At 38.6% G+C, this 22,856-nt stretch overlaps 1 protein-coding gene across 11 annotated transcripts in view; it reads right to left on the bottom strand.

Moving 5' to 3' along the window:
• Positions 1-1,065: 1,065 nt before the first annotated feature.
• AKAP9 (A-kinase anchoring protein 9) overlaps positions 1,066-22,856 on the bottom strand; it is a 111,469-nt gene continuing 89,678 nt past the window's right edge. For 8 of the 11 annotated variants that reach the window (XM_062605163.1, XM_062605161.1, XM_062605159.1 and 5 more), the window contains 21 exons: positions 22,666-22,845; positions 19,412-20,491; positions 18,185-18,331; positions 17,294-17,797; positions 16,822-16,885; positions 15,965-16,083; positions 15,379-15,570; positions 14,459-14,647; positions 13,770-13,914; positions 12,829-13,048; positions 11,673-11,823; positions 10,148-10,813; positions 8,259-8,464; positions 7,387-7,495; positions 6,387-6,572; positions 5,932-6,132; positions 5,321-5,553; positions 4,258-4,343; positions 3,388-3,508; positions 2,495-2,634; positions 1,066-1,665 (listed from right to left, as the gene is read on the bottom strand). In XM_062605163.1, the coding sequence (XP_062461147.1) occupies positions 1,622-1,665; positions 2,495-2,634; positions 3,388-3,508; positions 4,258-4,343; positions 5,321-5,553; positions 5,932-6,132; positions 6,387-6,572; positions 7,387-7,495; positions 8,259-8,464; positions 10,148-10,813; positions 11,673-11,823; positions 12,829-13,048; positions 13,770-13,914; positions 14,459-14,647; positions 15,379-15,570; positions 15,965-16,083; positions 16,822-16,885; positions 17,294-17,797; positions 18,185-18,331; positions 19,412-20,491; positions 22,666-22,845 (4,983 nt within the window). In that variant the 3' untranslated portion in view covers positions 1,066-1,621. The remainder of the gene's footprint in view (positions 1,666-2,494; positions 2,635-3,387; positions 3,509-4,257; positions 4,344-5,320; positions 5,554-5,931; positions 6,133-6,386; positions 6,573-7,386; positions 7,496-8,258; positions 8,465-10,147; positions 10,814-11,672; positions 11,824-12,828; positions 13,049-13,769; positions 13,915-14,458; positions 14,648-15,378; positions 15,571-15,964; positions 16,084-16,821; positions 16,886-17,293; positions 17,798-18,184; positions 18,332-19,411; positions 20,492-22,665; positions 22,846-22,856) is intronic. The other 3 variants (XM_062605156.1, XM_062605158.1, XM_062605160.1) reach the window with 3 other exon arrangements.

The following is a 22,856-nucleotide window of genomic DNA, read 5'->3' on the forward strand; positions in this document are numbered from 1 at the left end:
ATGCTGCTGTGTATAACTGCGTGTTCTACAAATTTCTTGTTGTGTTTTTAAAGGAAAAGTGTCTTTTTTATTGGTGTAACACTTTTAAGGTGCATGCCAGCTCTTTGAGGTGAAGAAATACATGAACTCTTTGTTCTGGAGACAGTTGAAGATAATGATTACTTTCCCCAGATAACAGGGGGTGAGCCTGCATACCCTACCTCTGCATCCAACTACAGGAAATCTGTCAGAAAACAAGCACCACAGTGGGATGGATGCTGATCATTTAAAAGGATATTACTGTCCAGCTGAGCAGTAGGGAGACTGCAGACTGTTCAGAGAAAAGTCTTTTCTGAGAATAAACAATTTAAATGGCTTAACTGGAAGCAGTTGTAAAATGCAACAAAAGATTTTCTAAGAAGTACTTCTGACAGTAGTGATTCTTGGAAGCTTGATGTAAGCGTGTGTGAAAGTAACAGTGTGATGATACAAACAACATTAATTTTGTAAATAACACGGCTGTGTATAAAATGGACACAAATGAAGTGAAATAGCTGAATCTTGTCCCCCTTTGCACTGACTCACACAGGATTGTTACACGGCGTTTGGGTCAAGAGTGGCCAAGATGAATGGTCGTGAGCTCTGGCTCACAGTAACTTTGAATGAAATCTAAAGCCAAACCTCTCGTGGAAGTTTTCTGTGCTCAGTTCTGTCAATTCTGAAAAACTTCTGTAACTAAATTTGTAATAAACTAACTTTCTGTCTCATGAGGTCAGTCATGCAGAGAGCTTCCCCCCATATCAGTTCTCACTGCAGCAACAGCTTTGCCCATCTTTCCTCTTCTAAGCTCAAGTGTAACTGTTGTAAAACCTTGTGTTTGTACCCATCACAGCAACTGAGGGAGTGCAGGATACTCCCTTTCTGTTCTGTCAGGTGTGACCAGGTCTTCAGAAACAAGGGCTTGTAGCTGTCCCCCTCCTCTCATGAGCAGCAGTAGTTTGGAAGCTGTGAAAAGTAAAGCTGCAGGAGGAACGCAGGTAGGAGCAAGCTTTGCGGGGGGAGCAAGGGAGTGGTTTTTGAACACGGTTAGAAGCATGAGGTTGTCTTTATTTCAGTACTTTGACAAAATACCCATAAAATTCAAAACTTCTACCATTACAAAAATAGGTCTCTACAAGTGATATTCTGTCTGCGCTGCCGGTAGCAAATAGTACGAGAATCAGGTAACTTCAGTAGCCTTGCCAGAAAAAGTGCAAGTAAACTTTGCTGAATGTAGCTCCATTTCATTAATACATGTTTCATCTTTGCACCCTTTTGATAAATACACACTTCATAAGTTAATCACTTAAATTAGCATTCCACAAATATACATGTAATTTAAGGGGGGGAGAGGGGGCTGGGTTGTTCCGGGGTGGTTTTTTGTTTGGTTTTGGGGTGTTTTTTGCATGAACACAAAGTGCCTATATACATAAATCCCAGTCTGTGGGGTGTGCCAGGATGGACCTGTAATATAATTGTACAGCTGTATTCATCTTGGTCCCAAAATATACACATGATAAAAAGCAGGGAAAGAGCATGGATTTATGGAAGGCAATCCATGAACATCATCACTGCCAGTGCTGGAGCTGGTGGAACTGAGGTATTATCTTCTCATACCCACATGCAGCTGAGTGTAGGAAGTCGAACCTGTAAGATGGAGACAGATTTTCATCAAGGTTGTCTGGAATAAGTACACAAGGACTCACCAATGATACGTTGCTCAGCTGAACAGGCATGAAAGATTTTACATGTAAAATCTTTTAAGAAGAAAGCTCCCTCAAATGATGGATTTTATGCTGAAGAAAGACCTTACGACAGTAACCACAAAAATCAAGTTTGATAAATAATGCCCTATTGACCTGACAATTTTCCTGCTACATTCCTTTTGCAGCACAGGAATTACCATCATCTGTGGGACAAAACCAGCTGCAGCTTCTGTAATGAAAGCGATAGGAGAAATTCCCCCTGTACGCCCACATCCCAGTCTTTTGGGTGCAGTTAGGCACAGGCTGCCCAGAGAAGTGGCTGCCCCATCCCCGGCAGTGTTCAAGACCAGGCTGGATGGTACTTTGAGCAACCCAGTCTAGCAGAAGGTGTCCCTGCCCGTGAGCTTTAAGGTCCCTTCCAATCCAAGCCATTCTGTGATTTTTCTCCATCTAGCTTAAAGTCATAGCAAGATACCAACTGAATGCTTGCTGCATATTTATTAGAGATCAGCGAAAGAGGAAGCGTTACTGAGAAACTCAAAGCACACTTCTATGTCTGTCTCCCTTCAAAGAATCTTACCATTTTCTCTTGAATGAGTTTTTTACCTCGGAACTTTTTTAATTGCTCAAAATATTCTCTTTGTTTAAGGCTGAAAATGCCTAAACACAATAGAATTCCTTCCGTATTTTGGAGAACCACTGCATCTTTTCCAACTAGAACCACGCCTGCACTACTCAGGAGTCATGGGGAGGACTGCCTGAGCCCTCACCTGACTGCACGCTGCCCAGTCGTCTTTGCAGGGCCTCCAGCCGGTGGATGTAATCTGTTAAAGCTCTCTCAGGATCATAGTTCTGCAGCTGAGAACAGGCGAAAGAGGCTGGGTTGAAGTCCGCCTGCATACTGGGAAACCTGGGGGCAGAACAACACTCGTGTCCAAAAAGCACAGCTTCAAGTAAGACGTTAAGTATCAGCAGACGCAGCAAACTGTGGTATGTAGGGACACCGCACCAACCCTTCACTCACCCACATGGTGGCCAGCATGTCAGACCCATGTAATCTCCTTGCTGCTTACTGCCCACGCCACCGTACTGCCTCCCCCAGAGAAACCACGCTTCCCAGTGGCCTCTCCCGTCTATTGCACCTGATTTCTTGCTGCATTTCTCTGGGACAAAGACTGACCAGCAAATTCCTAGTGAGACTGCAGCAGAAGCCGTGGCAGATTCAAGTTAGCTTTTCTATTTAAAAAGCTTGCATGAACAAGGACACAGCCACCTTTACAGGATTCTGCCTCTTTGTTACCTTCTGTAAGTCAAAAGTGGCCATAACAGATTAAACCTTTTTGCCCTAATGAACTGTTATGGTTGTCAGAAGCTGAAGAATGCTGAGGTGGTTTATCTAGAAATGAAACCCCACAAGGGCTAAAATCTACCACCAGCTCCAAGAAGATGCTGTGAATCAGGCACAGAAGTAATTGCAAGCTCTGGCCTTGATCAGCATGATGAGTAAATGCAAAGGAAAGGACTGAGATGTTTTGCAAGAATACGTAACAAATTACAAGTAAAAAAATACCTTACAGCACCAAAGATTACAAACCTTCTCAGTAAGCACTGATGCAATAATTTAGTGTTCTGATAGCTAATAATCATCTAAAATAAAACATACTTATGTAGAAAGTTTACAGGAGATCTAGGAGACTCCATGTCTGACCTGGATCTATAGGAATGCCTTTGCTCTCCATAAAGATCCATGCCACCAGAGAATGAGTCAGGCCGCAGTTCATTACCTAGTAGAAAAAACAATGCCTTGAAAACTGAACGAAGTGACACCTTTTGCACTTCACAGAGAATCTCAAACATGAGTTTTCTGTTTGCACATCACAAAAATGGTGTTTAACAAAAGAAGACCACTTTCAGACTGTGTCAGAGAAAACCAGAGGTGAAATCCCGGCCTCACTGATGTTACTGAAAAAATTCCCACAGGCTGAGCAGGACAGGGTTTTAGTGCAGACCCAGATAGCCAGGAATTAATAAAAAAGCTTTTGATTCTTGTTAGGATCCTACCAAAAAGCCAACAGAAAACCAGGTTTCCCAAACTTTAAGCTATAATAGAAGAACGACAGACTTCTGCTCTTGAGGGAAAGGCCAGGGAGGGCTGGTCAATAGGCTCTATTGCCACTTGTCCATCCCTGTCCTTGGCATCTCCTTTTTAGATCGCTTCTGAGAAACCAAATGACGTGGCTAAAACTGCTCTTAAAAACACGCTCCATAGGCAAAAGTGCCATAGTTTTTAAACCCCACCCACAATGGAGCAAAACAAGACTGAAGAGAAAGGAAATAGATTTGTGTCTGTGCTGAGCATGGAAACTCTCAGAAACCTGAGAAATACGTTCATTCAAGCAATTCTAACAAACGGAAGGGGGAACAGCACCCCATTCATTTCCACATGAGGAAAACACAGGTTAAAACCCATCCCCATTAAGCAGTGGTGTGACTTGTGGTACCATTTATCAGCCATTACTGGACTATGATTTACCTGTGTTCTGGCTAAAGACATCCCTATTGCCACTCAGTACACCAGAACCTGTAACTCTGTGCCATCTATGAACCAGGAACTTCATTCTGCATTTCAAATAAAGAAAATAAAATATTTCAGGCTAAATGAAATACCCTGCTGCTTGTATTCTAGAAGACAAAAGAATTTCTTGAACACCAAGCAAAATTAACAGATGCACATCTAAAACCTGAAGATGAAGTAGAAAACATTCTTATATGCATCCCTAAGAAAAACATCTTTTGTCCAAATCTGCTTTCAGCTTCACCTCTGCATTTCCAGCAATTCCAGAGGTGCTGCGTAAATCCCACTGGATAGCAAATGGCTGGAGCACCTAAGCAACAGGGCATCAGCATTTCAAAATCTTACTAAATACACTTTTTGCCCTGTTCCATCCCAAAAATTGTAACTGCTGAAAGCTGTGAGTAAAAACCTCACTTAAACAGGCACATGAATAGTATCTTGAATTTATACTACACATAAAGCTCTGATCAGTAGCAAGCACAAGTGCTTGGGGATTCAAACTTGTGCAGAGGGATTGCTAGCAACATGGCAGTACCACGCGTTAGTAACATTCACTTGATCTTCATCTATTTCTACTCATCCTCAGCCTGAGACATAGAGTCTTGTGATTTTGAAGAACCACCCAGATGGATAAAATCAGTTCATAAACCTGTATCATACTTCTGTGTAAGAATTTAACCTTTAAAGGAAATTATGTTGCAGAAAATACCTTTGTAAGTAAATGCATATCCTAGAATTAGAATTTTTTTCTAATATGGCTTTGTCCAATTTTAATCCATTTTTGAGTATCAAATACAGAGCCCTTTTTAACTACAGTCAGGTTGCTTATTCCTATTACAGATTTTAGCTATGCTCTGCACAACTTCTACCCCACACAGCATCTACTATATTTATGACTACCAAAAGTGTATAATTTACACAGATGGAACATGGCAAGTTCTAGATTTAACTGGAGAGCCAGAACAGGATGTGTTAAACTGCACAGTGATACCTGTCTGAAATCTAACTTCCTCCAGCTCACCTTGAAATTGCGATGGACACTCTGACTGCAGAGCGAAATCTTGTAAACCCCTTTGAATGGTGTGTGATGATTTCGAGGTCTGTGTAGGAAGGCTGCCCGCCCATCCGTGCGATGAGGGCCAGTGTGGCTTCCTCACACTCCTGGAATCCGCCTAGTAACAGCAGCAGGTACTTTTTCTGATAGATGAGAGCTTTCCGGAAGCTCTCTGCTCGCAGGTATTTGCCATAAATTCTCTACAACAAGAAAAAAAGGCCCCATCAGCTCGAAGAACAATTACAGTTCTAAGAGTTTTGACACTGCTACTGCTAAGGCATTTCCACGATTATTCATTTCTCTCTTGTCACGGAGAAGACTCTTGTTGAGTGTAGCTTCATAATTTGAGGATCACCTGAGCAGCAAGAAATAGAACACACACTAAAAGACAACATTGGTGCTTGCAGATCATTCCTGGGGAGAGAAACTAAGAGCCAGGTATCTGAGGATGAAAATTTCAACCCTGAATTAGTATCTGTTTACTTAGAGCAAGCAGAGTGAACACAATGAAGAACAGGCCCGAATCAAAACGAAAAGACGCAGCTGTAGTTACTATGTGGGCAGCAAAGTCTTCCTACCCTTAAAACAGCATTCTCGGAATCTGATCCCAGTTCTCTGAGGAAAGCTTCACTCCTGAGCTCTGCTCTCAGCCTGGAGAGCTCCGCATCAGCTTGTTTCAAAGACTTCTGCAGTGACAGCTTCTCTTTGTTCCAGGTTTCCTTCTCAGAGGCAACAAGAGTATCGATATTAACCCCAACATCCGATGAGTGTCTGGAAGACTGAAGACAAAATAAAGTGAATTTGAACCTTGCAGTTTGGAAAAACTCGAACAGTGTCATTTTAGTCACTGCTTTGACAGAGAGCTTATAAAAATGTACTGAGCACAGGACAAGAACAACTCATGCCCATTTACTCTGCAGAAGAAGCCAAGCCAGCCAGCCAGCTTTATCACTCCCACTTGGGTGACTAGGACAATGAATAATGCTTTTATGCCTGTCTATATGTTACCATATGAGCACCACTACAGACATACATAGTCTCCAGAAAGTTGTCTGTGCTGGTATCTTCTCAGTTCTTCCTCCAGTTTCATAACAGCATTCCTCAGATTGTTCTTTTCCTCGCTCAGCCTGCTGACAAAGCCTGTCAGCTCAGCATTCTGTCTCAGTAGCCTCTCAGTCAGCGAGCTGGATGGTGTCCCTGGGGGCAGCACTAGCTTCAGCTAGAAGGAAGAAAAATAAAATCAAACTTGTATTAGATTGAAGTTGCAACTTGAAAATAACTGGCTTACAGTGAAAAACTTCTGTAGATAATGACCATAACTTCTTAATGACTTTTATATAGAAAACAGGTGCACATGTAACCTATAGATTAATGTGACCTTCTCATCTATTCTTACCCCGTACATCACAGCACAGTGTTTTAACACAAGCTCAACTGTACCAACTGTACCAACTTGCAAAGCTTTTCTACTGTGTTTAAGATTTATCTAACTCAGAAGAAAAGCCTCAAAGCTTTTTTCAAGTCATGTTGAAAACACTTGCTTAATGTGAAGGTAAGGACCTAGCCAAGCAGTCAAAAAATCACATACTGCTTAATTCTTTGTCACAGATCACCTCATTTCATTTTTTATATAGGTGCACACTACTCAGTCTGCAACTGCCTTTCCCTTAGTAAATAAAAGGCAGTCAAGTAAATGTGTTGTATCAACACAATATAGTAAATACTAAATGTGGCATTGAGCAAAGTCTCCTCAGTTACACAAATACTGCTGAAAGGAAGACTTTTTTTTATTAAAGAAAAGCCATGATATTTGAAAGTTATAATTCAACTGGAAAAGTTTCAATTTGAAAGTTGAAAATTCACTTTTGAGGTAATTAAAATTGAAAAAAAACCCACAAATGGAAAGAGGTTTTTACACTTCAAATCACAACACCCACTGGAGCAGTGTACCATAAAGTACAGACTTAACAACTCCTTGCTGGTTTCCCCTCACATCACCCACTCTGCCACCAGTTACAACATTGCACTCTCACCTCTTCCAGATAGGACAACCCAGGCAGTTTTTGCAGCTCTGAAATAACTTCTTCGATAGCGTTCTGTATTGCGATGAAGTCTTGATCATCTGCTGCTTCAAACTGCAACCTGAACAAAAAGCAACAGTTTCAGGAGCAGGTACAGTCTGAGACCCTGAGCCAGCCTGATGGGACTTCACACACTGTGACTTTATCAAGTCACTTCAGCATTGTGGCTGGGGACACGGCAACGTTTCCAAGACTTCTCGGTGACCCTAAGTGCAACTGGCTCCATTTGTATAAAGACTTTGCACAGAACAGTTCCCACTGATTTGGAGAAAAGTATGTTTTCTACATGAAGCACATTTCAAAACGTGCTTCCCACCTCTTTGCTGAATCCGTGTGAGCAAAACCTTAGGTATTTTCAAGATGTAACACATTCCACTTTGCCCAACTGTTTCAGAATGAATAAATAATAGTAAATCACCATCACAGCAAAATAAAAACAGATTTAAACCTCCCATGGACCTGGTACCATGCTATTTTTTTTTTTGCCTTAATGAGATAGCAACCTCAGACAATAAGAATCAAAATCAACTTCACTTGACCATGAAATTCTTTCTCTGACAGAAGCAAGGGTGATGATCCATAGCAGTAATCCCTACATTTGTCCCGATACACTGAATTATTTCAATTTTTTACTAAATTGTTTTAAAATGATCTACCTACATAACACTCAAATAAACCTTACCACTTTTCAGAGGAAAAAAACAAAACAAAACAATTTTGCTGTAACTCAAAAAGGACCATATTAAACATCTAATATTTAGAGCAGCATCTAATACTTAGAGCAGCATTAACAAAACCAATGTTTTGTTGAAGACTGGTCTGACCTGCTAGCAGCTTTCCGAGCCAACTGCTTCAGCTTTGGAAATGCATTCTGCAGCTTTTGCCTGACGTTCTGCAGAGCTTCACTAGCAGCAGAGAGCTCTCCTCCTCCCGTCACTGTGGGATAGGTCGATTCATTGGTCTCGGCTCCTTCCATTTTCTGCTGGAGAACCCATTTTCTTGTTCTATCATTAGGTGTATCCCAGGTAGTCTGGAGATAAATATGTATTTATATACATATAGAATGCATGTGGTCCAGTGCTTTAAAACGGAAACATCTCATTCTGAAACACACCCAGGAACTGAAGAACAAACAGTTCTGACACAAGAAGGAGTTTAGTGTGAAACGCTATGCTACAGTTGTAGCATACCACTAAACTATTATTTGTGAATGGTATAGCGTGATGCTTCTCTTGGCTAAGATCTAGCCACCATACAGCTGCAGTGTGAATCCATTCAACAGATTTGGCCAGCAGGAAGCCACCAAGATTTTTTGTTTCTTCCACCAGCAGTATCGGTACCAGTTGTGCATGGCATTTGGGCCACTGTGCCCATGTATTTTGGTGACCAATTCATAGCCAGAGGATCAGGCCTGGAAAAGCCCACTATGGTCATGGAAATCAGTCCACAGTCACAGGCAACCATACAACTGATGCTTCCACAAGTGAAGCGAAGAACTGAACATGTGCTCCTCATCTTAACTAACACTGGCCATGGAAGAACTGTTAGCCCTTCCAAGGAAACCTGAGCGTACTGCTGTGCCTTTGGGTATCAGACCATGGTGTGGTACCAATGGAAAAAAGCAGGGTTTTGCAAATGTCCCAGGAAGTGGCAGGAGATTCATTAGCTGAAACTCTGGGCAGATCCTGGAAAGCAGATCATACTGCCTGGTGCTGAGGAGAAAAACCCAACAGCCACTGCCAACCTGATCCAAGAGAAGACTGCTCATTGACCGTGGTGTTGGCAGCTACCTCCATTCAGAAGAGCAAGGAGCACACACTGAGCATGACAGGAAGGCTGATATTATCACAGTTATCAATACACTCAACAGCCTGCCTCTAGCTGGGGGTACTTTCCAATGCTTCAGAAGATTTAAGCCAGTAGCCAAATTAGATGAAGAGAAGAATTTCCTTCCTGGCTCCACAGACCAAAAAGCAAGGAACGATGGCAAACACATGGGCAGCAAAAAGGCAAGTCTCCTGTCAACCTTCTCCAGGACTATTAACATACCAGACACCCAGAAACACCTACATCTTATAGGGAAGTTTCTGAAGAGTTTTAAAATGAATTCAAAATTAATTGAAAACTTTCTATGAGAGAAAAAAATTTACAGGCAACAGCAGTTTCAACTTTCATTCATATAAAAATTAGTCTAAATTCCTACTTTTTTACCTTAATTTCTTCTATTTTGTTTGCTAACACATACATATTCATGCACACACTTGCTTTTTGATTACTTACTTTTCTAATTATTAAAGTTGTTGGGAGACCATTTTTAAATGTTTCAAAAATCACTTGCGGTTTATGAACTAAAGATTAAGAGAACTGACCTGGAGCACTCTTGAGCAGAAACAGCTCATTCCTGCAACTGCGTGCAGCGAATATTTTTCTCCTGTACTGAGGCACAAAGTGTGTGTGTACACTGGGGTGCATTTCTCCTGCTCACTCTCCTCCTTACATATCTCTGCAGCTTCATTCTCAGAGGATGTGTGTGAACAGTTTTAGGTAGAAAAACTGGAATGCTTTCCTTCTCCCTGGTGCCCATATTTTGTAATCTGCAGCCTATTTTACAGATTGATTAAAGGCACAGTGACACACAATGTTAATTGATCAAAAGAGTTAAAAGCTAAATTGCACAGTTCAGTATTACACATTGCTCTCACTCCTACTGTACCTCATTTGCATTGTGGCTTGGTGTCCTTTCAGCTTCCTTCCTTCCATTCTCCTGCTCTTGTTTCTGCAGTTCTTGGATTATTTCCTGCAACTTCTTTGTTTCATTCCCTAATTTAAGAACTTCTTGCTTCTTTTCTCCAAGCTGCCACTGAAGGTCTTCTACTTTGGACTCCAGTTCATGGAGTTTCTTCTGTGCTATTATGTTAGCGTCTTGTTCTGCCTGTAATGCTTTCCTCTGGATCTGCCTTTCCTTTTCCATTTGCTGTCTCACTTGCACAGATTCCAGTTTATATTTCTCCATCTCACTTACTAACTCCACTACACGGACATGCTTTTCATCCATTTGTTTCTGCAGCTCTTTAAGTAATTCCTCAGACGGATTAGGTGCTCCAGCTTGCCCCTTATCTTCAGCACTTTGAAGCTGAGCACACAGTTCCTTTTCCCTTTCTAGGGCACTGCTTATTTCGAGAGCTCGAACCTTCTCTGACTCAAGAAGCACCTGCAACTCAGAATTACGGCCCCGCTCGTGTGACAGCTGGGCAGCACTGAGCACTTCTTGGGATTCAATTTTCTGCTGCAGATCAGTTGACAGCTGCTTCTCTTGCTCCAAGAGTTTAGTTAGCTCTAAGTTCTTCTGCTTTTGATCTTCAAGTGAAAATTTCAAATCCTTCCATGAGAAAACAGAAGAAAAGGATTGATTAGAACTATTTGTGTACACTTTCTGTGTTACTGCCTGCAAATTGCAAGTATGCTACCTCTACACATGTTGCTTTTAACAGTTTTGCTAGCCACAATTAATGTGACAATACTCAATGCTGCAGTTACATCTAATATTAAAATCTATTACAGGTGTCTATTCTAGGACCGGATCATCTCATAAAAGGATATTTGTGACATATACTTTTTAATGAGATACAAAAAGCTGCAGTTCTGATGTTGAAGGCAACTGCTTTACTTTCTAAAACTGTAGAAGTGAATTTTGGAAGTTAAGATTTCAAGATGCAAATAAATCTGTGTTAATGATTGCTTTTTTGTCTTAATACTTGCATGAGGATATATCCTCTCTTCTCCCTCACTCAAGGAAGCTACTGGTGCATTTTGTCTTAAACTCCTTCGTCTGATTTTCATGAGGAGAAACATCTAACTTTTAAAGTGGAAACAAACAATGTATCTCCTTAAATAATAAATACTCTGTTTTGAGTTAAGTTGCAGTGGGGGCTAGGTGTAGCCATGTTAGCAGTGCCCTGTCCCCTTGAATATCTGATTCTATTATACAAAGTAGAATCTTTTCATCTTGGCCCTAAACTGGTAGTTGTAAAACTCCTACTGATTTAAATGGAATTTACATCAGGCCTTTTTCTTTCTTTGCCACACAGCTTCTATACATCTTTCTCCTGCTCTAGAAGATACAGTACTGCTGTTGAAGACAGGACACACGTTGGACAAAAATGTAAGCTGAGATGAAGTGTTAACCGAATGAATAACTGTGTGCTCCCTGATCCGGACCACTTGGGATTACGGAATACCTCAAGCTCTTCTCTTCCTCTTTCTTTACTGCGTTCCATTTTAGCTTTTTCCTTTTCCAAAGCCCACTGTAGCTCTCTTGATTTTTTCTGTTCGCTGGCCATTGTATCCTTGAGAACATCTAGCTCAGCTGCCTTTTCTTTAACTTCAGTCCTAAAAGAGAAACGGACAACTTCCGGATTAGACAGTAGCTCTAACCCCATCACGGTGACATTAGTTACTTGATATTTATTCCATCTTGTGCACTGGAAACACTGCTTGTCTAGTAGAGTAATTGCAAAAAGCTAATTTAGAAAAACAAGCCTAACTCAAAAAATAAAAATGGAGTTGAATAACTCAAAAAATGAAAGCATGTGTGTCCATACTATCAGTACTCCATACTGATAATTCTGAGCTGCCATTTAATATTAATTGGTGGCCTAGAGGCAGCTAGTTTTAACTTTATCCAGCCACTGGCCAAAATATGTACAAATGCAGGGGAAATATGTCTTGCTGCTATGTCTCACAAAGAAAATTATACTCTGAATTTTCTCCCCCCCCCCTCCAATTTTGCATCAATTTGCAAAGGAATCTGGCTCCTTATGGACTGTAAAGGTTGTAAAGTAATCTGTAAAATAATGCCAATTTAAACTCTGTCTTGATTTGCTACCTCAGAGCTGAACAAAGGCATAAATAATAATGGCTTTATTGAGTGCTAAATATTTAGCCTGTCACCTCTGCTTCTGACAATGCCAAAATAACACTTAGAAGATATGAAATTTTATATGGAAGTACTTGCACAGTCATCTTAACTCTGCAATTCTTTTCTCTGTATTCAGTTTTAGAAGCAGAAAAACTTTTAGTAAGTATGGTATACTTGTTAGTTGGTATACGGTAGTCTAATGTGTCAAAAATTGATACTAATAAATCACTAGATCAAACTGTGAATTGTACCTTCCTAATGAACAGAATGACATTTTTTGACAAATGGAACAGAAGCCTGTTCTTTGTCAGATATAGTTTACAGAAAAACTAAGAAGTTTTTTACATTTATTTTATGCACATGTAATTTACACTACATGACATCAACTTCCTTAATAAAGCAAATATTATGATTTGAGACAACATGGAAAAGATCATCTTCACTGTTAACACAAAGTTTGGTACTGAAAGCTGAACCTGATGGTTTCTAGGTCCTTGAAGTGCTTGTGCTGTGCTTTAAGGGTTGCTTCAAGTTCTAGTTTGGCTTGTGCGAGTTCATTCTTCAGCTCAGCACCCATCATTCTCTCCGAATTCAGCTGTTCCTGAAGCTCAGCTGCTCTGTCCTTCAGACTCCGGAGCTCCACTTGCATCTCCAGTATTTGTGACTGCTTCTGCTGCATATTATACTCCAGCATTTCTAATGAGAGCACCATTAATATGGAAATTACTTAGCAAGCAAACAACACTCTTTGGGTAGTTTTCCCTAGCACAGAGAATGACCACAAGGCTATCACTAAGAGTGGTATTTTTAAACAGTGTATTCTTTCAATAATAATGGACTGAAAGCAAAACCACTTTATAACTTTTGTATTTTCCGAGAAGTTACTTCAATTCTTACACTTTTTTAAAAGACTATGTGCACAACCATACCGATATGTATCAGTTGGATTACGATAGATTAATAGCTGAAGTTAGGTACGTATGTATACTTGTGACCAAATTTTTTGTGACAAAACACTAACTGAGCATTTACTTGACTGGAAGTATACCTGTTCTCTGAACTTTTTGGGGTTTTTTTGTTCTAATTGCTTCTCAGTTTACTCATTATGACTGACCATCCAACTTAGAGAATTTCAAAGCTGTTGAACCTAAACACTGAAGCACATACATGGAAAATAACCTTAAAATACAAGCTCAATTTTTACAGCAACTGAAATAACTTTGTATCACTTTCAATCTGATACAAGTAGTAAGAACACAGACTATTTTTGTAAAATCAGTCCAATAAGAATTAAAGATTAAAAGTATGCATACTCAGAAAGAGCATCAGAGAGCAAAGAAAGTAGTAAGTTTTCACCTACTGTGTTATGAGCACTGCCATGAAAGCATTTGGAAACAGACATTACCACAGAAGTCACCTTGGCTTTTTGAATCCATTTCTTGTTCTCTCTTTGGATTATTTTTCTTACTGTTCATCTGAGCATGTAAGACTTGAATCTCCATCAGCAAGCTTCTTCTGTCTGCACTCTGAAGAGAGTCCATTGCTGCTGTCTGGTTAGTAGCCTATTAGCATCAGAAATGTTTGAAAGTAAAGCTCCAGATTTTATTAGGCTATCTATGGTGTAGATATTACATTTACTTACATATTCATACTGCATATATATTCAAAACATTTTCAATTAAGTCACTATTAAGCCAATATTATAATATTGGGAAGAAATAGGTTTTTTTTATTTTAGTAATCCTACAGCAGCTTCATCACTTCCTCTCCTTACAACTTTCTCTGTATATACAAGCTACCTTTTCATTTAGACAATGCAACATAATTTTAATTAACTTAATGAAATCAAGCTCAGGACAAGTGTGTTTAATTAAAACTGATCTCTCAAGGCTGTATTTTTTTTTAGCTTGTGCATCCAAAATTGTTTTTTTCCCCATACCCCATCAGTGTTTCTTTTTAAAGGCACCTCTTCTTCCTACAAGTCTGTTTTCACCCTTATACTGTCCAAACTACTAGTAATACAGACATTTTAAAGTGGATTTGTACATTCAAAATTAAAATCTAATTTAGACAAACACACTTTGACTGAAGTATGGTTTATATTACCTGCTCCTGCAGTCTGTGCTCTAACTGACTCATCAATATCACTGCATCTCTTGTGCCCAGTTCTGCAAGTTCAGTTTGAAACGCAGCAAGAAGAACATTTTGTTCTCTCACAAAAAGCTGCTGAATAGCATGCAGAAGTTCTCCTCGCCAGTCTGAGACACCTTCAGGAGATTCAGCACTTGCATAAATCTACAGTGATATAAAAACAATTTAAACAGCAGAATTCAAAGTTTCCATCAAGAATGGTCATTATCATTTTATGTGAAGTGTGTGTTTTCAGTGGAATATTGAGCCTTCCTTACTCAATAGCTGAATAACATTCATTCATACAAATGGATGTATTTTCTGTACACATTATCGTTTCTTCTGCATACACAAATGCTAATCTTTCATCTGTGTTTTAGATGGAAGCAATTTAGCTTTTTGTAACTGAAAGCTTAGCCCCATGTAGTTAATATTTATGTTACTGTATGACACTATCCTTTTAATTTTTATGATGTTATCAGTATGCTGCTAGGCTCCCACAGAGCTACTTGGCAGTGTGCAGATACTGTGTATGAAGAAGATTTAATTCTGAACTGATATAAAGTTAATCTTGTTAATAGCATCCAAGTTTCACTATACCAATATGCAACAACATTAAAAAATACACTTTAATGGCCATTGGAAACATGCTTTCAAAATAGAACTATTTAAAAAAGGTGGATTATACTCAAAAGCTACAAAGAACAAATGCAAGCTACAATTTAAGATACATTTTATCACCAGAAAATATGGTAAGCTGTTTTACCATGTATTTTTAAAATCTTCGGCCTTACAGCAGTATATTTAGACCATTTAAGCCTGAACTGTAAATGTGCCTTACAAGGTAATCATCAATTATTTTTTATTTAGATAGAATCTTATGATATTATTTATACCTCAGCTTCTCTATGAAGTTGCATTTTTGCAATTAGGTCTTTCAAAGATGAAATGGTGCTTAGAAAAGCTTTCCTTTCTTCAAGCCAAGATTCTGGCTCTTGCTTAAGAGATGGCATCTCCCTTTCACCATACGGAAATTCAGTGAGAGACAGCACCTGGATGCCTTCATGATGGACTGCTCGCAGCAAACCCTACAGTGAATGCATGAAGAAAATCAGTAATGCCAGTCCTCATGATAGTAATAATAATCTTATTTGTTTATTTTTGTAATATAGATAATAACTCGACACCTGTTAATAACAATCTGTAAAATTGTGTAGTACATGCTCATGACATTAACACAGAGTAACTACAATAAATAGTAATTATTTCTCAAAATAATAATTGAAAACAAGTTAAAACCCCTCATATTTAACCTAACTTAACATGAAAGTTAAATCAGAAGTTTTCTAAAATGTATTAAAATAGCCGACACTTCAAATCTTATCTAAAGGCTTCTCTTTTTTACTAATCAAGCAGCAGCTTATCTAAGCTTTTGGCAGTATCACTCTTGCTCCACAATAAAAATGACCATTTCTATTTTACCTTAATTTTTTTTGGAAGTAAATCTGTTGAAGTTTCACCTTCATCTATTCCTTCAGATATCGTGTCAGATCCCTGGGTCTGAGCAAGATACATTCCCTGACTCCAGTCTGAACTGGAGTCTAAAAGAAAAGAAAAGAAAGATGAAAGCTGGATTACTGTGAAACTTTGAAGAAAAGGCATCAAACAATTATTTTTGTATGTTGTTGTAACAGGTGGTTGCATGTCACCAGAGCTGGTTTTAAGCCTGGAGACTGCCTGTTTTGTACTGTTTCTTTTTCAGGTTCAAAGCAGTTACAGCAAAGCCAAACTAAACCAAACCAAACCAAAAAAAACCAACCAAACAAACAAAAGAAACCCCAAACCTAAAAATCCTAGTTTATTTGTAAAAGAGAAACAACTTCTTGCACAAACACTTCTGTCAAATGAATTCCTCCTAATATGCTTAGGCTCTGCCTGTGAAAGGAACCATGTAAGTTATTTTTACTGCTCTTGGAGAAGTCAGTACTTATTATCTCCCACTGCTAGGGAGCTGTAGCTTTTAAATTCTATCAAGAGATGATGAAGCTATGCTGAAGAGGTAATGTAACATGTGAGAAGAATGTAGGAACTTCAGTGTGAATAAAAAAGTAAGCATCTGGTGCCTTGATGCAACCCATCTCCACTCTAGTAATCTTCCTTCCATAGGAAATTAAGAGACATGGCATGCTCTACATCTTTTGCTAGCTCAGCAGGCTTCTGCTTCAATATGGGGAGTAGCTGTTTTTATTTCTTAGAACACAAACTCTCTAATGATAAACTTAGTATTAAAAAAGCATATTTAATTAATAATGCTGTTTGAAAGAACGTAACTTTCTTACCACTGGAACCTCCATCTCTACCTTGATATGGTAGAGAACGTGTTAATCCAGAAACTGGGATCCCCTATATGTAGAAAAGAGAATAATCAAATCTTTTATCACTGCACATGCACTCACAAGAAGGGAGCTGATTTTAAGGAGCAGGAAACAACATAAGCCTCTTTGTCTAGTTTCCACTGCAACCAAAGTAATCAAAATGGAGATGAGAAAGATGGTATTCAATAGTGTGACCTACACTTGTCCACACTTCACAGAGCGGGACAGGTCCAAGGTAGTAGCATATGGAAGCAACTTAAATTGCTGAAGAAGGGGTTCATAATCTCTCCCTAGACTACAGAAACATTAGAATACTTAGAAGCTTTATAATGAACATGTGATGGTTCACACTTAATGGACTTTAAATAGGGATTTCTGTAGCAAGAGTGAAAGCACGAACCAAAGCAGTTCAATGAATATAAAAGTGGATACATACCTCTTTAGCTTGTAGACTTTCTATTACTTCCTTTAAAGTATTACATTCTTCAGTCAGTACTTGCACTGCAACAAACTTCTCTCTTTTTAATGCTTCAGATTCAGAGATATGTCTTGTCTCCATGTCCATGATTTCAGCAGCGTGGAGTTCTTGCATTTGGTCAATTTTATCAGTAAATTCTCTTATGATCTCTGCAATCTCTTCTGAAGAACATCCACTCTGCAGATCATTTTGGATTTCTGCATTTTTAACAAGAACTGGTAAAGTTTGGATACAGCTGTTTATTTCCATAGCCTTGTCTGTCTGTGATGATGAGCTTTTTCTAACTGGAGTAGGCTCACTGTCTAACAAATCACATGCTATTTCTGCATCCTTTTTGCTTTCAGGTTTTGGCGTTTCCTTGTCTTTTCTCACATAACTTGCAAGTCTCTCTTCTGCTTGAACTAGATTCTCTTTGACTTTGCACAGGTCTTCCTGAAGGTGTATCAGACTTGCTTCTTTCACCTGTAAATATGGAGAATCTGAATTGCAGTCCTTCCAAATACTTAAAGTAAGTATCTAAAACCCAAACAGCCCTCTATACCATTAGACCTCAGTTTAGTCCTATTTTAAAGCAGCTACGACACATGGTAGCAAATACCATCTCTCAGGAAATACAGCTCCAGACCCACTGGTGCACTGTAGTGGCCTGTAAAACTATGCACTTTGACTACAAGTGAAGGTTTAGTCTACAGCACCAGTTCTGTTCCACCGACAGTAGGTACTGAGTGACTGTTTTTCTTAGTGGCGTTATCAGTACAAGATCAAAAAAACTTATAGCATGCATATTTGCACAGGAAGTCCTGCATAACCATTTACTTTAAACACAATATGGAACAATCCAGTTCTTACTGCTAGCTCTTGCTGAAGTTTTTCTGCCTTTTCTCTGTAACTGTTCAGTTCTTCCTTAGCAGCAGCTGCCTCTTCTTTAAGTTGCTCTAGTTCAAGTTCATTAATAAGCACATTTTCTTTTTGACTTCCCAGGAGTTGTGCCCCTACCTACATGGCAACACAAGACATGGAAAATGGTAAAGAATCTTACAAATAATCAACTATTAACAGCATGGATCACTTTCACGCCAACCTACAAAAGCCACGAATGAGAAAACCATAGGGGAAAACAAGTGTATGTTACTTGGATTAACACAGCCTCAAAAAAATTAAGACTTAAAGACTATTTTCCTAGATTAACTCCCACAAACTGGACAAGTATGGTAGGAAAGACTGTCTTCTTACAGGTTACTGAACTGCAAGGAGAAATTTGCTACACCACGTAGAAAGAACATGGAGGAAGGGGAACAGAGAGTAGGAAATGAAATCTGATAATACTTTTAAGCCTGTAAGACATTTATGACATTCATTCAATCTATATTTGGATGAAGGTCTTGGAACCTTTCCCAGCCCAGCACTGGGTTCCATGATGTCTCTGAACTCAAGAGTTTCAGCAATTAAGCCCATGTTTGGGCTATCAAGTATAGAAAACTTTGACTGAAGGTTTTAAATTCAAAGGCAACACAACCAGTGGTGGATGGAAAACAGGACAAATGTATACTGGTAAAAACCACTGATGGGAAGTATCTCTGGAATCAAGACAGGAAAGCAAGAAAACGTAAACTAAAATCAAAGCATACATAAACAAACATTGTCCCTTCTGTCCCCACAAAAAAAAAAACAACAATCTGTACAGGCACAAAGTACTATCACTCACCATTCTGAACCCTCTCACATATAATCATTATCATTTTTTTATTGATCTACCATGTCGTGTAAAAGTGTAGTTCACTCCATTCTATGTCAATTCAAAGACAGAGTAACAAAGTATATGACCAAAATTTAAAATCACACTATATTTGTGAAAGGCAAACTGCTTTTGATGCAAAATGGAAACTGATACTGGGGTTCCCCTAAAAATAACATCCTTCTCTTCTCTGTAACACCAGAAGTAATACAGAAATAAAAGTCTACTCAACACAGCAGAATATTCCTATTACTAGTCTCATTAAGAAGTTTTTCAGTCAGTATAGTTTACATGAAATAACTGATTTCAGTGAAAACAAGCCAAAAGAAAATGGCATCTACCTGACATGTCTGCATTTCTTCTTGCTTAATGTATTTCTGAATCTCTCGTTTGTGCTTTTCTTGAACCTCTTCTAGTAACTGTTGAAGTTCTAAGAGTCTTTCTTCTTTCACTTTAGCTTCCTTTTGTGCAACTTCTACATTTTCTTTTTCTAGCTCCAAGGTCTGATTTACAGTTGCCAGTTGATCCTCCATCTCACTAAGCCTCTGTTTTAAGACTGAGAATTTTGATCCCATCTCATTTTCAGTTCTATCACTCAAACCTTCTGTTTGGGCATTCTCGCTTGCTTCCTCTACGTATTTTGAAGATTCCTGCATTTCCTGCATGTATTTCCTTTGCTCTTGAACTGCATTCAGCTGAACCTGACTCACAAAAGCAGCAGCAACATTTTCCACTAGTATCTTTTCTAGTTCTAATATTCTCTTTTTAAGTGTATCTCTTTCACCTTTTCCTTGCTCTTTCAGGGCTTTTATTTCATTGTAGGACTGACACAGTTCTGAATCTTTTTCCTTAATGCATGCCTGAAGTTGCTGCAGCTGTACCTCCATCTTGCTAATAGCGACTCCTGTGTTCTCATCTGAAGACGCAAGCTGGGACTGATCTAGCAACCCTACCTTCTCACGTAAGCCTTCTTCCACCTTTTCAGTGCTCACATCTTCTGTTTTTTCCCTATCACCTTTCATCAGTGCACACTTATATTTCTCTGTTATTCTTTCATGCTCTTTTTTTAACATACTTATTTCTTGCTTTAGCCGTTTCATTTTTAACTTGGTTTCCTCAAGCTCATTCTTTGCTCGAGACACCTCTACATTTGCGCTTTCTACTTGCTTCTCTAAAGCTTCCTTTTCTGCCAGAACTGTTTCAAGGGTGTGTTTTAGACTGTCAGCATCTTCCTGTAAAGCAGCAATGTCTGCAGGTACTGTTGGCTCAATATTTGCCAGTTCCTGCTGAAGCTTGTCGATAACATCATTCAGCTGCTCTACTTCCTCGTAATTTTTCTTCTTCACATACTCTTGATCACTTTTCAGACATTCTACCTGGGCTTCAAGCTCCCGAATATGTTCATTCTGCTCTTCAACAACCTGGGAAAAAAAAGAAAACAAAGAAAAGAACTTCATAATGGGCAGCTACTAAAACCTCAGATAATTTTTCTCCTGGACTTCAGCAACAGTTTAATAAACCATTGTAACATCTTGCAAAAGAAAGTGTGTTCTCTGTGAATTTCTTGATGAGATGTCTCTTGTAAAGCTTTATGAGCACCAGGACATCTTCACTAAGACCCACAAAGTAGCCAGCGATCATAATGAACTACAAACTAGGTGTGAAAGCATCAAATGAAGTGAAAGCATTTGTAATATTCACTGACATCTGAAACACTGAAGAAACAAAGTGGATATATTTTCTGAAGGGAATGCCTGGATATCTGAAATGAACAGTGCTTCTACACTGAAAAAGGCAGAAGTAAATCTGTCAAAAATATTTAGGAAGAGATGTGATGAAATAAAATGTTAAGGTACCTACAGGAGGTAAGAACTCTAAAAGGGCCTTTCAGAAATACAAACAATAAAAAAAGAAGAGGAATAGAAGAAAGATGACTAAATTAATTACTAAAATAGCCATGCTTTTTCCTTCCTTTCTCAATACTTTGTTAGGTTTAGTTAGCTAACTAGAATAAGACAACTGTGTAATAAGCATATGTATGAAAAAAATTTACAAATGTGACCATATAAATTATAGAATTTGTAACCTAGAACGTATCTTTAAAAATCCACAGAAACTAGAGGAAGCTCAAAACCACTTGATAAAATGTAAAGAAGTCATTAATTTTCAGAAGAACAGAACAGTGATCCTGGTGATTGCTATCAACAGCATAACAGTTGCTCTTCTTCATAACATTATGGAATAAAGGACCACTGAAGGCAAATACAGTAATTAAAAGAAAAGCACTTAGTGGGATGAAGATGTCCAAGGGACTAGGAAAGGGATTAACCTAAGAACAATCAATTAATATTTAATACTGATCTCATAATTAAGCAGAGCATTTAATGTCCTGGAAAATATAACTGAGTAAGAAGACGAAATTAAGAAATGAAATTTTATATAACAGGAAAAGAAGCAGTCATTAAAATGAATCATATGTGAATCCTGTGTATTTTTCTCAAGAGAAGGAAATATAACTGTATTACTGTGGTTATTGTATAATGCAGAATGGGTCTGGATTCTTAAAGTATGATTTTTCCTCAATCCAATTTCCTAAACCCAATTCAAAGTTTATTCATTATTCACCGAGGTTCATTTTGCACAGATCTTAGTGAAATTATCCAGCTTGGACGCAGCTCTGTTTTAGTGGACTCAACAGTAGAATGTTACCCTATATTGAAGGTTAACAGAACTACTGTTCTCACCTCACTGAGTAATACTTGCTTCAGGGTAAAAGCTTATGACTAATGCATGTTCACATTTAAAATGGCCAGAATGAAAATTTCATCCACTGAAAAAGTTCCATTTTCTTTCTATGAAAAAATGAAAAGCGAGAGCCTGTTTCTGGTCTCGCATCAATGCACAGTAAGTAGACTTTCTGTTGAAATCAAATTCTGTTGAACAGCATTATAGCTGTATAAAATGGAATTAATCCAGAAGCAGCAGCTTATTATCATAAATACACATAATTGAACGGTGAATATATGAATGGAAATCTACAGGTGTTAAATCTCAGTAAATAAAAGAAAGGTGAATCTGATTATGTCCTTCTTGCTCTCCATTTCTAACAAAACACAGCTTTTGTTTTTGTTTTTGCACATCCACCATGCTCCAAACTGGATTAAAGATGTTGGCAGCTTTGGTATGTATGATAGTAAAGGATTTAGACAGCTCATGGAGCACAAAAGTTTAACTGCTAAAAAAAAACCATAAAATCAAATGTGACCCAACACTGAAATGTAACACTGAAAGTAAGTCTTTGTAGGGCAGACAGTAGAATGAATGTTGAGAAGAATACGGAATGAACAAGAATTTAAAACAAAAACTCAAGCAGAAACTAGGCAGAATAATAAAAAGAAAAGTAAGTAAATAGTACCCTTCAAAACAGGAAAAATAGATTAGGGTTAAAGCGTTGCTTGAAACTGGAGCATCTGCGTGTTGAAATTAAAGCAGCAATGGAAGGTAATTTACATGGTGGGGGGAAATTAGGGTTTTTTTTCTTTAAACATCTAGCAACACGAAGTAGGACTCCAAAAAAGATTTCAAAAGTATGTACTTTGTTATCAGTTGTGGCTTCAAGTTGCTGTTGCAGTTTTGCTATTTGTTCATGAAGATGATCTATTTCCTGCTCCTTTTCTCGCATGATGTGAGCGAGCCTCCCAGCCACTAAGTGATGGTCCTTTATGGTGCATTTTTCAGATTTCTGGATAGCTAGTCCCAGGATTTCCATTTCATCCTACCAAAAAA

Source organism: Pezoporus occidentalis, unplaced genomic scaffold (assembly GCF_034315485.1).
Source record: "Pezoporus occidentalis ecotype Australia unplaced genomic scaffold, CSIRO_AGI_Poc_V1 ctg9, whole genome shotgun sequence".
Lineage (NCBI taxonomy): Eukaryota > Metazoa > Chordata > Aves > Psittaciformes > Psittacidae > Pezoporus > Pezoporus occidentalis.